General features: G+C 35.4%; 1 protein-coding gene across 2 annotated transcripts in view; it reads right to left on the bottom strand.

Moving 5' to 3' along the window:
* The window catches only part of dock1 (dedicator of cytokinesis 1), a 304,321-nt gene that overhangs the window by 241,657 nt on the left and 44,095 nt on the right, over positions 1 to 18,569 (bottom strand). The window contains exons 5-12 of one of the 2 annotated variants that reach the window (XM_058793231.1): positions 18,435 to 18,531; positions 17,340 to 17,488; positions 12,597 to 12,732; positions 10,043 to 10,200; positions 9,080 to 9,161; positions 7,114 to 7,249; positions 3,898 to 3,970; positions 2,148 to 2,287 (exon numbers count right to left, since the gene is read on the bottom strand). In XM_058793231.1, the coding sequence (XP_058649214.1) occupies positions 2,148 to 2,287; positions 3,898 to 3,970; positions 7,114 to 7,249; positions 9,080 to 9,161; positions 10,043 to 10,200; positions 12,597 to 12,732; positions 17,340 to 17,488; positions 18,435 to 18,531 (971 nt within the window). The remainder of the gene's footprint in view (positions 1 to 2,147; positions 2,288 to 3,897; positions 3,971 to 7,113; positions 7,250 to 9,079; positions 9,162 to 10,042; positions 10,201 to 12,596; positions 12,733 to 17,339; positions 17,489 to 18,434; positions 18,532 to 18,569) is intronic. The other variant, XM_058793232.1, reaches the window with a different exon arrangement.

Genomic DNA, 18,569 nt, shown 5'->3' with positions numbered 1-18,569 from the left:
AGAGCGACTGTGTTATTTAAAGTGTAGGGATGAATTGTGCTGTGAATATTTTATACTAAAACATTAAAGATTAAATTGAGCAATCGGTGCAAATAACCTGAGCTGTTCAAAATAAATGAAAAACAACTCTGCAGATGAACTAACAAAACACTCAAGAAAAATTTCCAAGTCATATTTCACCTCAAATCCATAGAAGAAAACAAAAATAAATTTTGTTTTTTAATTTATATATTAATGATGTTGTTTTATCTCCAAGTTCTCATTATCGTAATGAATAATAAATTCTATTTATTATTGAAATAAGAATAAAAATAAGTTTAAAGAAAATTACATGTATACATCAAGTATACATCATGATAGTATTTGTTGTGCTGAATTTAAGTTATGCTTATTTTAATAATTTTATTATTAATATTTTTTAATTAATAGTTATATTAAGTCTATACTATAGAATTTGTATGATAATAATAATAATAATAATAATACTTACTATCAAATAAAAGTTCACATTATGATAGTAATAGTATTTGTTGTGCTAAATTTAAATTATGCTCATTTTAATGGCATAAAAATAAATATTTGTGTATATCACAGTATTTGCATAACAACAACAACAAGAAAAATGTTAAATTAAAATATAAAGTATACATTAAGACAGCATTAAAATATTTAAAATAAATAAATCTAATGTGTTCAATTGCCATTAAAACAGGCCAATGCTTGTTAATATTTGCTAATATTTAAAGGCCAATATTTGCTAATCTAACTTTCCGGTCAGTGAATCTGTGCAGGTCATTTTGAAAAAAAAAAAGTAAAAAGTCCTTTACTTTTTAAGATCCTTTATACCCATACTGCAGCGTCACCTGAATGCCTCCATCATAAATCGTAAGTTAATTGGTCTTAATGACTCCACCTCTATTACCCTCACTGCTGTTCCTGATTAACCTAGATCATAAACGAGAAGAACCACGTCTTATCTGGCTGATCTTAGATTATACTGGAAGTTCATGCACATTTATCTCAATAAACTGCTTGTGATACCCGGTTTTATCATGCAAGGAATCACAGGAAGGATGGATTATATTTGTGGCGATGGATTGTGATGTGAACTGACAGCACTTCATCCAGACATATTCAGTTCCTATTCTCTTCAGCATGGACAAATTCTCATGCTGATTAAACCCAATTCAACTTCAACTAATTTTGCTCAATAACTTTGTCATTTGTAAGATTTAGGCCCCTTTAGAAAGTCTCTTGGCAGGAACTCTGCCGCTCAGTTTGATCGTATCTGGGACAGAGTCACTTTCCATCTCCACACATCAGTCTTATCTTCCCATATTTTTAACTTTCCAAACTTTAACTAGGCTACAAAATGAAGCTGCAGATCATTAACAGCAGCCAAATAACCATCTCAGCTTTCTTTTGAATCAGGAATATTTACTTATACAGATACAATTCTGTACCTGTAGGTACTTTTTACTGTAGGCTAAAACAGCATAAGACAAACCTGGAAATGTAGAGCCCTAGAAAATCTGTTTTATTTTCCTAAATTCTGATTTTTTCATTTTTTCTGGCAGTTATATGAAGGCATAAAGTATTAACAATTTAACTGATACAGTGGGTACGGAAAGTATTCAGACCCCCTTAAATTTTTCACTCTTTGTTATATTGCAGCCATTTGCTAAAATCATTTGTTCATTTTTTTTCCTCAATGTACACACAGCACCCCATATTGACAGAAAAACACAGAATTGTTGACATTTTTGCAGATTTATTAAAAAAGAAAAACTGAAATATCACATGGTCCTAAGTATTCAGACCCTTTGCTGTGACACTCATATATTTAACTCAGGTGCTGTCCATTTCTTCTGATCATCCTTGAGATGGTTCTACACCTTCATTTGAGTCCAGCTGTGTTTGATTATACTGATTGGACTTGATTAGGAAAGCCACACACCTGTCTATATAAGACCTTACAGCTCACAGTGCATGTCTATATATATATATATATATATATATATATTTTTTTTTTTTTTTTTTTTTTTTTATTTAATTTAAGTTTTTTTGCCAAATGAAGTGTTGAAATGCTGCTAAAATGACTCAGAGCAGCTCTGGAGATTAAAGGTGTTCACTCCAGTGACCTTTACCTTGACCTTTGTGATTGACCTCTTTGGCAGCGATGACCTTGTTGATGACGGTCTGGAGGAAGTCGTTCTCGCCCGCCACCCTGGGTGAAAAACGGGAGATGTTCAGCTGCCTGTGGCGAATGGCGTCATCCAACGCTAGCCTGGAGTTCACACGCGACAGGCAACACGCCAACGGGAAGAGAGAGAGAGAGAGAGAGAGAGAGAAGGAAGAGAAAGAGAGAAGAAGAGTAGTAGCCACAGAGAGCCAGATAAGAGTGGACATGAGCAGAAGGAAAAAAAAAAAAAAAAAAAGAGATGGATGAAGAAAGCGAGAGGGAGAGAGAGGGAAGACACCAAACAGTGATACAGATACCATGACAGGGACAAAAGCCATTTTGTTAGCAAACAGTAATGCGGGATGGGTGACAGGAGAGACACAGAGAGATGCTGTAATTTCAGAAATGACCCTCATCTCACACAAACACAGATGAAGCCACTGCCTCTATAAAGACACAAAACCTACTGAGCTGCCTTAATAATAATAATAATAATAATAATAAAACATCACAGTCACACCACAGACGCATGATACCGAATTACAACAGTAATCACAGTAATTATAGTAATTATAGGACATAAATCATCCAAGATGATGGATAAGGTAAAATTTATATTGATTGTAACTGCAATGTACTCAAATACACTTATTTATATTTGATATAATACAATTAAATAATATTAAACATTATATGAATATTGTATTATATAAAACATTTTCTTACAAATATTATATTATTATGTCCCATTTATTATATTATTTATTATTCTTTATGTATGGTATTATATATAACATTATATGCATGTAGTATATATTTTAATAATAATAATAATAATAATAATAATCTCATTTTAATTGTGTAATTTTAAATATAATTTTTAAAAATATAATTATCAATTGTTTATTATTATTTACATTTTTTACATGACAAATTTACATTATTATTAAGTAAAAATACATTTAAGCATTTCTATATTGTTGATAAAATTCAATTCACTCTTAATAAAATATTATAGATAGATAGATAGATAGATAGATAGATAGATAGATAGATAGATAGATAGATAGATAGATAGATAGATAGATAGATAGATAGATAGATAGATAGATAGATAGATAGATAGATAAAAGTAAAATATACAATGTACAAATTGTAATTCAGTCTAATTTATTATATAAAGATTGAATTTTAAATAATAATTCATTAGGTTTTGGACCAGAGCTACAGTAATCTGAGGTCACAAATAAGCTGCTACAAAGCAAAAACCTCCCAAAAGTGAGAACACGCATCTTAAACACCCCACAATTCCCAGCAAACCCCAATACTCCTCTCTGAGTGACCCGGCTGGGCTGTGAGAGCGGCAAAGCAGAGAAAGACTGAAGTATAGTCTTACTGAGTGACAGAATGAACAAGGGAGTGACTGTGAGGCACATATGACTCCTCTACAGAATAAGAGTGAGTTTGTGTACTGTTGTCTTCAATGAATAAATATACAGAGTATTGAGATGATACAGCAGAAATCAGAAAAACAGACAAACACCAACTTACATGCAAATTAGCATTCATATGCATGATTACACAATATCTAACAAACTACCTTTTGATCTGCCTAACTCGACTGAAGGTCAAAACGGTTTCACGACAGTCATTTTCGTGGTGTTATGTTTGCCACCATAAAAGCTATTGTGTTGACGTCATGAAGTCATACTCACGGCTGGAAGGGAATGAAGTGTTGCTTGTCCTCGTCATCCATCTTGCCTGTGATGATGTCTGTGACGTCCATTACTACAGAGAGAAGAATGAGACGAGAATAAAGTCTGCAGACGACCAAACATCATGTCTCAACAACTATGGATGCATCTCATGTAAATGAGAAATAACCAGCTCATATTTCATCCCGTTAAGACTATAAAGAGTGATTGTATTTTGACAATTTTTTCCATTTACATTTCAGACAGTCTCAGCAAATTCACAATTTTGAAAACATGATACCTTTTCAAATAACTCAAACAACACCAGTTATATTAATTATAAAAACCATGTAGTAATAAAAGTAATTAAATATGTAATTCACCCAAGAGGGTGGAAATATTTGTATTTCTATTTGGTATAACAGAATAAAACAATTATATAACATTAAATAAATATTATATGAACATTGGTATTATATGATTATTATTTATAATATAACAATGTAAAAATGTAATTCATTTACATTTATTAAAGTTTACATCAAGCTAGTAATTGCTGTACTGAGATTAATTAATTTAATAAATACAATTTTGTGGTGAAAAAAGTAAAATTGTCATGAAAATTATACCTCAAATCTTGATGTTTTTTTTTTTAAAGGCTTTGTAAATAAAACTATTTATTTAATTCATTCCAGCAATTACTACGTTGATGTAAACTTTAATGTTTTCAAAATGTTTGTTTGTTTATTTTGGGGTGTAATTTTGGGACTCATCACATCACTGTAAAACTCCATAAAAAAAGCACAAGAGAAACACTCATGGAAGTTTAAATTTGTGGTTTATAAGGTGAGAGCAGGCAAAACTTTCTAGATAAGCTGTCAAGCGGCAGCTATTACTGACTGAACACATAAACATCGCCCCTAAATGGCCATTTGGCCTGGTGTGCAGCAGTGGCCGTGCTGAGATTGGGCTTACAGCAGGCAACGGGAAACTGATGAGCCATAATGGAAGCGTTGGCTTGTCTCTGAAAGTGACACATTAAAGGTGACATTGCACATACAGGTTCTGCCTCTACCTTCCTGACCCACATACAGACATACTGCTAACGGCCGTATGGAGGGAGAGAGGGAGAGAGAGAGAGAGAGAGAGAGAGAGAAGACAAATGACGAGGTACAGACTGAGCAACCATACTCTCACTATAGAGACGGGCAGATATCGCCAGCACTGGCTGCCCAGAGAGAGCCGCATCTGCCCACACTGTAATCATGGGGAAGTGGAGACAGAGCAACACTTCCTCACCGGCTGCACTAACTATCAAGACATTAGAAAGAAATTTTATCCCAAATTTGAAACACTTTGCTCTGACTTCAAAATGTTAAACAAAAAAACACAACTTCAATATTTATTAGGGGAAAAACAAGATTGTATCCTACTAGCAGCAAGATACATTGATACCTGTCACAAAAAGAGGGAGGAGTCAACAAATGAGTGATGCATCCACAAACAAACACACACACTCACTCACAACATTGAATTTTAAATTGTTCATGGAATTCTAAAATGTTGATTTGTTCTACTTTTTAAATGCATGTTTTTGTTGCATATATATCTGTTCTAGATTCAATGTAAACACTACGCTTTGGCAATACATTGTAACAATTGTCATGCCAATAAAGCACATATTGAATTGAGGGAGAGGGAGGGAGAGAGGGAGAGAGGAGAGAGAGAGAGAGAGAGAGACAGACAGACAGAGAGAGAGAGAGAGACAGAGAGAGAGAGAGAGAGAGAGAGAGAGAGAGAGAGAGAGAGAGAGAGAGAGAGAGAGAGAGAGAGAGACAGAGAGAGAGAGAGAGAGAGAGAGAGAGAGAGAGAGAGAGAGAGACAGAGAGAGAGAGAGAGAGAGAGAGAGAGCGCGATGCTTTTTTCCACTTCAAAACCCGTTTGATGGTCAAACCAAAGGCTGCATGTCTGCTCTCATTCTCCTGTTCAGCCTTATTTATTTATTTACAACAGAAGAACAGATTTTTCATTTTTCCATCAAACTAAAGAATGAGAAACCCTCTGTGCACAACAAACTGTGAGAAACGCATTGCACAATAATCAACCGGAGCATCTGGGATTGGCAACAGTAATAGTGACACAAATGTTAGGGTCACTTCACTCCAACCAGATCAAGGCTTCTAATGCATACTGTGATTGTAGATGTAATAAAACAATATTTAACCCCAGGCAGACAAAATCAGTGCAAAGGCCATGTTTGTTTTGAATCCATTATAAATGTATGAATGCAGAAAGATTGTTTATAATTATATGCTTATATGCAATATATTATTCCATCTGATTTTACACAAGGCTTGAACAATTGTATTTGAATGTGTATGCAATCACTCAAATAAATCTGACAAATAAAAATACTGATCAAGACAAAACACTTGCTACCTGCAATTTAAAACAAGAAAAAGACCCTTAAATTTTACAGCCCAAACTGTGGTAACTCTATTAGCTGTCATTGTAAATAAAATAAATCAACAAAAACAAACAGAATGTCTGAATTTAGTGAATGTGTTAAATTTAATTATATCTAATAAATATATATGGTTTTATATATGATTTATGGCATTAATCATGAAATGAAATAAATAAAAAATAATAATAAAACAGTGATTCAAAATAAGCAAAATAAAAATAAAAACAAAAAGCAAACAGACTCAGAAAGTTAAATAAGTCATTCTTATAGGTTTATAGTAGTAAAATACAAAATAAATATAAAAGAATACAATTAAATAAAAAAATTAAAGACCAAGTAAAATAGAAATAACAAAAACAAACAAACTCAAAGTCTGAATTTAGTGAATATGTTAAATAATATCTAATGAAATAGCTAATTCTTATGGGTTTACAATAGTAACGATGAAATGAAATAAAAATATAAAAGAATAAAAATCAAATAAAAATTCAATCCAAAATAAAAAAAATTCATATCAACAAAAACAAACAAATATCAGAAATTCAGAATTTAGTGAATGTTACATTTAATTTAATCAAATAAAAATATCCCGTTCATACAGTAGTAACAATGGCTGCATGGTTAGTGTCCCTGTAGATGAGCGCGTCATTCAAAATCACTTTGGATATAAACATCTGCCAAATACATCACTGCAAATTCCTGGTGGTATTTTGATGGACATGACGTGACCATGCTAAGTGTGCATCAAGGTGTTATGTGTGAGGCTCTACCTGCCACACCGAAGGGTCTGCGGAGGCCAGACGTTAATTTCTTAGTGTTGTTATCTCTGAGCTCCATCCGGCCCACTCGAACGATCTGACAAACAAAGCTGATTTTCTCCCTCTTCAGGTCTTCACTCCCCAGATCCTGGAGAGAAACGCACAAACACACAAGCAAGAGCGTAAAAAAGCATGCACAATCATGTACTCAAATAGCCCATATTATTTTGAGCTCCCAAGCGCTATTGGCCATGCACCAGGTGTTTCTGCCTACACCATCTAGTTAAACCCAAAGTCGTTAGTTGAGCAACTATCCGGGAAGGCGACGACTGATGCATGGAATGGTTCGGTGTACACAGACTGTTAGTACGCAGTCCAGGTGAAGGGTAAATTGCTCGAGCTGTGTTTGATTGGGGGCAGCAACTCATTCCCCGCTGGGGATTTGTGCAGAGAGCAGAGGACTCTGGGAAAACAAACTGACCCTCATAGCCCAGCATCTATAAAAAAATAAAAAAAAGTGACCTCTAGCAAATGAGAACGTGTGGGTGCAGACAAGCACCTACACACAAGAAAACCGATGCATATGCTCTATAATTATAGATTATGCACATGCAAATACACAAAATGCATGCAATTAAAAACAAACAAATATGCTTGATAACACTGTGTGAGAAACACAAGAACTTCAATATATGATTCCATGTTTATAACACGTTTCCCTGCACAGATAACTGTTTTTTTCTGTGTTAAATTACTTGCAGAAGCCAACGCACGTACATGGATGCACACAATACGTGAAACAATGCAAACCAGGAGGTGTCTCCGGAGAGCTTCCTCCGCTAACGACCGTTAGCTCGTTACCCTTTACAGCTTTAATGATGATGCTGCTTTCTCCAACACTTTAATTACCAATTCTGCAACACGACTGATGAACACGAATTAAAGTGTCACCCAATAATACCGTGATTACTCATTAAGGAACAATGTGAGAGACGGGAACAGACGAACGGAATCGAGCCGTGAACGAGTCATTTGCACGACCATGTTTCCAGGAACAAGCGGAAATATTTGAGTGTTCAAATCAAACAATTAGGTCATGCTTGTGAAGGGTTTCGAGAGGCCTAGCGGTTTGTGCAGGTGGCACAAATTAGCACAGTTCGAAACCTAGTTAGCTGACCACCTAGATACCATTTTAAAACATCTCATTATCATGCAGCCAAGTTTTAACACAGCATCGAATGCATCTTTAGCAGAGAACAGGGCTTGTTATCGTTAACTGAAACTAAAACTAGAACTATTAAAAACATTGGTGTTCATTCAAATAAAGTTTAAATAAAATATAAATATTAGATGAACAATGAAAGGGATTAAAATGAAAATTAGAAATGTTGCTTTGAAACTAACTGAAATAAGCAACTAACAACCAAAGCAACTAACCAGAAAAATAAGAACTAAAACCGAGCCAAAAGTAAAACCTAAAACTGAAATAAAAATAATTTAAACCTCAGCAAAAATAAAATAAAACAAAAACTGAAAATCTAAAAATATATATTAAAAATAAATAAATAAATAAAAACTACAAAATATATAATGGTATATAAATAATACTTAAATAGCACTGGTAGAGAAAAGTACGGACAAAAATTGTTTAAACTAACTATTTAACCCAATATTTTCATGCTAAATTTTCTGTATTTGTCTAGCTAGGACCACAAGCATCAAGTTAGCAGTAGTCATGTCTCATATGTGATTCTGCTCATATTGTTTGATGCTTAAACAGCTTATTGGTATTAATACCTATGTAGGGTTTCAAATCAATCATTTATGTAGTTGGATTTCAGTTTCAGACTATAAAGTAGTTGCCAATGAGCCGTGGTGCTCAAAGATTTCAATCTGGTCTGCATCATGTCCCAACAGCATTTCTCCATCTCAATCCAGAATAAATAGTGTCAAAAGTAAAGCCCGAAATAATACGTACAGTGAATACGGCACGCAGGTTATGGAGCTGATCGATGTCTTTCACCAAACCTGAGCTGGACCAGCGCACAAGATAGTTTTCACTGCAAGAAAATAAAACAAATATATAGATATTAAATGAAATTAATTTCACAGCAGTAGCAATTTCAAAATCATGGGACTTATTCCCAATGAACACACATACTGATAAATGTACAGCTTTAATGCACTGTAAGACATTTTAGATAGAAAAGCATTTTCTAAATGCATATATGCTAATGAAAATATCATGGCACAAATGCTGTGGCTGATTTACTACTGAGGATGTGAAACATCATGGTTACTGGTCACTGAGGCTCCCAAATGTGGGTCAAACTATTGTAAAATTATTAAAATTGATTAAATAATATAAAAATATTTTTTAAATATTAAAAATACAAAAATATTAATCATAAATATTTATAATAATTAGTAACAATCAGTGTTGGGTTAGTTACTCAAAGAATGTAATATATTACTCATTACTAGCTACTCCTTTGAAAAGTAATATTGTTACTTTACTTATTACTTTCTGGCAACAGTAATTAGTTACACTACTAGTTACATTACTTTTTCTTCACGCCCCACAGAAATTGTAACTGTGTATCTTCCAGATAAAATCCTTCTAGAATGTTACAAATAACATAAGTTTGTAAGAAACTGTTTAATTTTCCAAAAATATTTTGAATTATATTAATATAAAGTACCATATGCTGATCAGAGGGATGTAATGCCAGAGTAAAGTAAAGCCCCAACTTACACAACAGTGTTCAGATCATCTTTTTTCCTGACAAAATCAATATAATGCAATATTTCTATCTGCTGAATGTAAGCTTTTCCATATTCCAAGCTTGCCTACTGCACTGGGGACATCAACTTTCAAAATAAATCAAAAATAATAAAATATATAAAAAATAAATATACTAAAAAAAGTTTGTGCACTAACCTGATGAACTTGGACTCAATCGGGTCATATAGTGACATCAGCACTTCCGCATCTTCTCCGATTTTGCACACGACATTCTTGAGCGTGACGAAGAGGGCGAACGAGGGTGTGGAGGCAAACTTGGCCTGCCTGCTCAAATCCAAGTTCTGCTTCTGAGACTGAAAAATAAAAACAAATAAAAAATGATGGCATCTGAGCACATAGTTAGTCTTTCAAATGCGAGTCTTAAAGTCAGCAAGACTAATCACACAAGACAGGTGTTAGTGACGATCGGTCTCAAAGAATCTATATCACATTATAAATGATCTGTATCTGCTGAAAGAGATTCAAGGACAGTGAACATCTGGGTAGGGTCACCTGGGAAATACAGGACAGCAGTGCTGTTGTATTTTCAGACTTTCACCTTGTCATACGGGTTTGCAACAACATGAGACAGAACTTTCATCTTTATGTGGAGAGTTTCTTTGACCTATTAGGATGTTAAATGAAAACTCCTGTCTCATAGCATCAAGGGAAGCAACTGCTCGGTTCTAAACATGGTGAATCAAACTCACGGTGACTCATCTAAAAGCACTAGAGGTTCAACAGCTGAAGTTCAGCAGTCAACAGAGAGACACCAGGGCTTGCAAAATTTCTAAATCCCTGGTAGCCCTTCGGGCAGGTACTCTTCAGATTTTGGTAGTCTGAAAATTTAATTTAACTATCCCAAATAATAAAGACCTTTTTTTTTTAAATATAGAAAATCAGATAAGTCTAAATGTCAATCAAAAACATTTTCAATACACAAATATCAATGAAATAATTTTTCACTATGTACAGGGTATCTGCAGAATTTAAAAAAAAAATCAATTTAAGGCAATTTATTAACCTTTTTAAGAGCTGCACAAGTAAAATGAACACTGTATAAGTGGGGTTGGACAATGTCTATGGTAACATTTTAAGCCATAAAATGACATGATTTACAGTTTAGAAAAAAAAAACATAAAAATAACATTTCAGCTTTTAAACCATTTTTATGAAAAGGGACAAGTCAAACATATTATTATATTAATTTAAAACAAATATTACCGTCTTAATTGTTTAGATTTGTAGAAGGCACATTAATGATCTGAACATAAGATAGGCAGACTGAAAATGCAAATTCAGTCTCTGCCACAAGGTGGCGATTTAGGAGCAAATACTGAGGCTTCTCCGGTAACGGCCGTACACAAAGCAGCACTGCGCTCATATGTGCTGCTTTATCAGGCATTTTATAGGCAAGATGAAATGAAAATGCCAACGACACGTTTCTGAGGACAGACGGTTCCCTTCAGAGACACATTCATAAAGACATTTGCGCCGCGTTTTGACTTTGAAATGTGCGCCGCTTATATTTATTCAATTGCATCACTGCCTTTTGAAGTTTAATCCAGCTGTATCGCGATTCTTGTCTTTCCACCCCCAACTGTAAGACCTCTTGAAATTGAAATTAAGACTTTTCTTATACCATTTAACATATTTAAAACTTTTTATGTTTTTAAGTTAAGGACCCGCAATAGCCGGGAAACGCAAAAAAGCAATAGCCCCGGGACGTCAGGCTAGCGATTTTGCGAGCCCTGGACACTGAGGAAAGAGATCTTCACCTCCTTCATAAGTATGTTCAAGGGTTTATATGAACAGTTTAGTCTAAAGAAGCCCTGACCTTCATAATATTAGAGCTTAGCGATATTGTATATTCACAATATATTTGAAATGATTTTGCTGACAATATACAATTAAGGAACGTTATTAATATTCAGTAGGGGTTTTTTGGGAGATTTTATTGGGCATTTTATATGAATATTAGATCACATATAGTAATACTGCATATATCGTGTGTTTATTTAGTGAAAATGTAAAGTTTTCTCTCTCTATTTTATATATATTATTTATACAGATATATATATAGTTAAATTTAATATAATTAATTTTATGTCTAACTGAAATAAATGTTAAATATCTAAAAACAATTAATATATTATAATATTTTTAAAATATGTTTCCCAAATCTTTCATGTTTTTGCCATCTTTTATTTCTTGGATGAAACTCTGTAAGTTTACAATGGCTGTTTGTAAGCAATGGTTGCTCTGTACAAATGTGTGGGGGGGTTTTGCGCTACATTATCCATTTGTCACATTGAGCCCCACAGCAAAGATGGGAAGTGAGATGGTTCGCGCTCACATTCTCTGTTCCTGTGCAACCTCTCACACGTCAGTGATGGTGTTTCAGAGCTGCGGTCAGGGACTTTTTCATGTGGTTTAGTGGTTGTGCTTCACAAAATAGTCACATCCAAATATAAATATGAAGTAACAGTTAACATTCAAGGTGTTTATTAAACATCAAGGCAGGTGGTGATGAGAAAAAAACACCTCAAAGCGTAGAGCCGATGTGAGTGTGCTGTCGACTCTCAGGCCTTGCACATACACAATCCAATAACACCAAATACATTCAAATATCTCAATCAAAATGAATCACAGGCAGAAAAAACAAAAAACAAAGTGCCATAATGGATGAAGAGAGTCTAATATCGTTTACCTTCTCCTCTTGGATGCGAGCTTCAATCCGCTTGGATGCGGTTTCATGCGCTCGGAACAGATTGATCGTGCTGGTCAGGTCAGGATCCAGAATATTCCCGTCTTTATCTCTCACCACCAGATCCTGGTCTAAATACCTGCCAAACACACACAAAAACAGTGTAGGAGACACTTTAAAACACAGCTGGCTTAAAGAGACAAAGATTTGTGTTCTACTAATCCAAATGGATACATTTATTTGGACATTATCTACTAAAATGACTGTGCAAATGAGCATAACAGAAAAATGAATAAGACAGATTAGCACTTAGTGTAAAAGTTTGTTATCAGTGGTTTGTTGCTATATGGTTACATAGGCATTCTGGATTTGTATCGAAACAAAATAAAAACCTTTCACTTAATAAAGTTGACTAAGACAGAGACTTGGACTGAGAACTGAGAGTTGTATGTGTGTGTGTGTGAGTGTCACTAGTGACTTTTTCACCCAAGCGGTTCTATCGTCTCATCTGCATACTCACTTCCCACAGCTAAAGTTAACAGGAACACTGACACACTGTGAGAAAGGTAATAATAAACTTGCTGCTATTAGATGGCCTTGAATGTGTTTAAAGAGCGGGGAAAAAGTCTAAGTGTGTAACTAGAATAACTAAATGGAACTGCAATTAACCCCAAACTCACACCATCATTCATTCATTCTCTCACACACACACACAGACAGAGTCACTGCCAAAAATATCAGCGCACTAGCAATTCTCTCAGAAAATTGTTGCAGTTGCAAATGTTTTGGTACTCACATGTTTATTTTATTTTGCATTTTGCATTGGAACAACAGAAAAATAGAAGAAAAGTCAAATCTGATACAATTCCATACAGAACCCAAAAATGCACTGGACAAAATTATCGGCACCCTTAACTTAATATTTAGTAGCACCCCCTTTGGAAAAAATAACTGAAATCAATCGCTTCCTGTAACCATGAATGAGTTTCTTACACCTCTCTACAGGAAATTTGGACCACTCTTCTTTTGCAAACTGCTCCAGGTCATTCAGATTTGAAGGATGCCTTCTCCCAACTGCTGCTTTGAGATCTCTCCACAGGTGTTCTATGGGATTCAGATCTAGACTCCTTGCTGGCCATTTCAGTGCTTTGTTTGTAACCATTTCTGAGTGCTTTTTGAAGTGTGTTTCGGATCATTGTCCTGCTGGAAGACCCATGACCTCTGGTTGAGACGCAGCTTTCTGACACTGGCCACTACGTTGCGCCCCAAAATTATTTGGTAATCATCAGATTTCATGATACCGTTCACACAGTCAAGGCATCCAGTGCCAGAAGCAGCAAAGCAACCCCAAAACATTATTGATCCTCTACCATGTTTGACTGTAGGGACTGTTCTTTTCTTTGAAGGCCTCATTTCTTTTTCTGTAAACGGTGCCATGATGTCCTTTACCAAAAAGCTCTACTTTTGTCTCATCTGTCCACAGTACGTTCTCCCAGAAGGATTGTGGTTTTGTCACATAAGTTTTGGCAAACTCCAGTCTTGCTTTTTTATGCCTTTGTGTCAGGAGTGGTGTCCTCCTGGGTCTCCTACCATAGCGTCCCTTTTCATTCAGATGGCGACGGATAGCGCGAGCTGACACTGTTGTACCCTGTGTCTACAGATCAGCTTGAATTTGTTTGGAAGTTAATCGGGGTTCTTTTTCCACCATTCGAACAATCCTTCCGTTGTAATTTTGCATTAATTTTGCTCTTCCATCCACGTCCAGGGAGGTTAGCTACAGAGCCATGGGCTGTAAACCTCGATGATATTGCGCACAGTGGACACGGAAACATTAAAGGGGTCATATAATGCCATTTTTGTACAAGCTAATATGATTCTTTAGGGTCTAAATTGAAAGTTTGTAATCTACTTTAATTAAAAATTCTCATTAGTATTGTAAGAAAACACTCATTTTACCTGCTCAAAAACAGCTCTCTGTTCAGCACACCGTTTTAGTGCGTGTGTTTTTAAATGCTAATGAGCTTTGCTCGCCCCGCCCCTCTGTTCTGTGGGGCGTTTTTGATTCTTCAGATGTGCTTGCCTATACAAAAGTAAATATGTGATCAGATAACATAACTTATTCTGGCATAATATTGAAAAACATCAATTAGAGTATTTATAGTCTTGGATCATATGCATTTGCAGGATGTAAACAGTATTTTGCAGGTATTGTGTTACCATTAATTTTCATGCAGTTATAACTGTTTTTTATTTATTTAAATTTTTTACATTACTTCTTCACAGACACCGTTATAAACCATCTACAAAAGTAAGCTTAGTGTAGTGTTATCATGTTAACTTTAATACCTGCGTACACAGTTTGTAATAACACAATAACCATAACGTTTTGTTCATTATAAATGTGGGATTATTAATTATATTGAGAACGTCGTAAATAGAAAACATGCATGTACCCTGAATGTAAACATTAGCCACATACATCGTGAAGCGTGCTAGCGATTTGCAAAGATTAATATAAAGATTAATATAAAGGTTAATTAAACGTTACACTCACTTCTTCTGGAGGTTCAGCAGGAACACGAATAGTTGGTACCGATTCTTTTTCAGGAGCAGCTTCTTAGCAAAACCAGCTTTATACTGACCTTCATTTATAAAGCAGTCTGGTGAAAATGATTCGCGCAAACATGAAAACATTGACGCGTTGCTCGTGGGGAATATTCCTTCAAAAGCAAAACTCAGCCACTGTGTCTTAAGCGGTTCGGACTTAGGAACATCAAAATGACTGCTGTGTTCATTATTGCACCGAGAACAGAACACCACAATCGCTAGACGCCATTCTGCTCATAGACAGCTCCAGCGTATATCAACAATGACGCGGACTATGATTGACAGCTCGCTCACGAGCAAGGGCGGGTCTGTGTTGAAACACTGCTGTCAATCAACCATCGTGGGAGGGGCGTCCGACCGTGTGGCGTCACACGGTCGAATGGCTTGATTTGAGACAGGGTAAAACAAATAAGGAGATTAAAAAAACACTGGATGGATTTTTATCATTTTATGATGGTTGTGTACAGGCACTGCTAACACACATTTCAGTACAATCAACTTGTAAAAGTGCATGTACCATTATATGACCCCTTTAAGATGTCTGGAGATGGACTTGTAGCCTTGAGATTGTCCATGTTTTTCCACAATTTGTTCTCTCAAATCCACAGACAACTCTTTACACTTCTTTGTTTTCTCCATGCTCAGTGTGACACACAACACAAAGGTTGAGTCAACTTTTCTCCATTTTAACTGGTTGCAAGTGTGATTACTATATTGCCCACACCTGTTACTTGCCACAGGTGTGTCTAAATACACATTACAGGAGCATCACATGCTTGAAAAGCAATTATTTCTTACAATTTTGACAAGCTGCCAATAATTTTGTCCAGTCCATTTTTGAGTTCTGTGTGAAATTATATCAAGTTTGACTTTTCTTCTCTGTTTTTTTGTGTTGTTGCAGTGCAAACAAAAACAATAAGCACGTGAATACCAAAACATTTGCAATTGGAACAATTTTCTGAGAGAAGTGTTGCATTTTCTGACAGAATTGCAAGGGTGCCGATATTTTTGGCCATGACTGTACATACATATACACACACACACATATATATATATACATATATAAACTGAGTTCTGATTTTGTTAAAGGTATATGCTTTTGTTGAAGCCATCAGTCTCTCAATTCTTTTTCACCATTATTTTTAAAATCAGTTATGTTATTTGCAGTGCTTAAGTACACAGTCTTGTATCTTTGTCTTTATGTGCGATTTTCTTTTTTTTTTTGCTTTAAATGATGGATTGTAATGTTGTGATTCACCTTGTAGCTAGTTGGTTTGGTTCATGGCTTATAATGCTTTAAAGACTTTTTTTTTTTTTGCTGAACAAAGGTCGTTTGCTTGAGGCTCTGTTTTACAGGTAATAATATTCTAAATAATGTTCAGTTTCTTGCACATACCAATTGTTTCGCTTCATAAGACCTCAATATATTGTCAGGAACCACAGGTATTCATTTTGTGTTCCTTGATATGCTTTTTTTGACTCTCAAAGTGCCAGTAGCTGTTGACTTGCATTTTATGAAACACCAAGAACCACGGTTTCAGCTACAAATTGTCTTTACTGCTCTACTGAAGAAAAAAAGTATGGCCTGAGTGTGAATTAATTAACAGAAAATTTTCATTTTTCGGTGAACTATCCCTTTAAATGATTTTTTTTCTGAATTTTTGATTTTCTGAAAATGCCAGTACATGCAAAAATGCACCACCATGTGTTGTGGAGTGTTCTGGGCATATAGTTCTGGGCATATATGGGCACTGGTCCTTCAATGCAAATCTACTTGTTTTTTTGGTTTTCCAGGTGAGAATAATCTAATAGTATAAACATTTAATACTTAGGGTTAAGGAATTAAACTTTTAACCAAGTCTGAATAACAGCACACACTGCTGATTAATAACACTAGTCTTTTCTTCCCCCAGATGAAAGCGGATAAAGTGCTGAAAATCTTTCACAATGACCCTTCACAGCAAAAACAGTTCCTGAATGAAAATGAAGAGCAATAAAACGCTCATTAAAAATCAGATTTTATGTAATGGACTGCAGTCGTGACTTCCAGCTCACACTCTCCCTGTTCCAACACGACCCAATCAGCACGAGTCAGCAGCTTGTGTGTGTGTGTGTGTGTGTGTGTGTGTGTGTAAATACTTGTTCCCGTAGTCCATCTTAGAGGTGACTTTCTGTTTGAGCTCGGTCAGCTCGTCCTGCGGGAGCGTGCCGGACAGGATCTGGGAGCGCCACTCGATCAAGTCGTAGATCATGTCTCGGACCGTGTTGAACATCTCGCGCCTGTCGCCCTGTTGGAAACAAAGTCTGGTTAAAACCCTGCAATGCGTGTTAATTAATTCATTAAAGCGCATGCTGCTGCATAAAGGCGCTGCTCTTAATCACTGTAGACAAACAGCCCCAGAGTGTCATATTACTTGCTTATGCAATTAAAGAGTTTAGAAACTGTCAATGAGACACTTTTCAAAAAGGTTTGAAAACTAACTTTAATTTTTAATTTGTATATCACGTCAGAGCTTTACAACATCTCGCCCCCTGGCGAAAATGATCAGATGTATTAGAGAAAATTGCAACGTGTCTCAGCAGACGAATGTTTGCGCTCTGTGATGTCACTGCGACGTGTTGTCATCAAAACACTGTCGTTAAGCTCACAATGTCTATTTCCCTAATATATTAGTATGCAAAAAGCAGCATCAATTGAGTGGGATGTCCAAATTTGTTGTATTCATAAAAATTGGCCAAATAATACCCAGATGTCCTACTAAATATGGAAAGATACTGAAGTGTGCATCTGATAGACACTTGAGTATCAGTGATGTGAGAAGGTTTATAAATGCTGGAGATGTGATGCAACTGACAAAACAAAATCTCAGAAAGGGTTATTTTATTTAAAGGGAAAGTTATTTTGCCCGAGTCTGGTCTTGGTTAAAACATAAAAACGGGCCAGAAAACCTTGCATAAGATGTTTAACGTCCAATTTTTATCCAAATAAAAACAATTTTTGGTGTAAATGTACTTTAACAAAATCACAAAATAAATGATCTATTAAAGATTCTGGGTATAAAAAGCCGACTCTTTGCTGTTAGGTTGATGATGTAATCATGTTCACAGTTTCAGTTTGATGATGTCAATTGTGATATCTTCTGCATTCTAATGCATACTTTTAAGTGTGCAGAGGAAGAATACGCAACTTTTGGGAAATAATAATACTAAAATTTGTAATAAATGCAAACTTACCACATATAGGTCCCTCCATATTGCCGCCCATTCTCGCAGCGTAGTCGTGACCTCATGAACCAGCGGAAGCTCGGTAGGAATGACCGTCTCCTTTTGTCTAAAAGAACAGTGATAAAACAGTGTTTTATCGCTACC

Source organism: Onychostoma macrolepis, chromosome 12, assembly GCF_012432095.1.
Source record: "Onychostoma macrolepis isolate SWU-2019 chromosome 12, ASM1243209v1, whole genome shotgun sequence".
NCBI classification, from domain to species: domain Eukaryota; kingdom Metazoa; phylum Chordata; class Actinopteri; order Cypriniformes; family Cyprinidae; genus Onychostoma; species Onychostoma macrolepis.
Note: the sequence above shows the minus strand (reverse complement) of the source record. Positions and strands in the feature narration are given on the sequence as shown.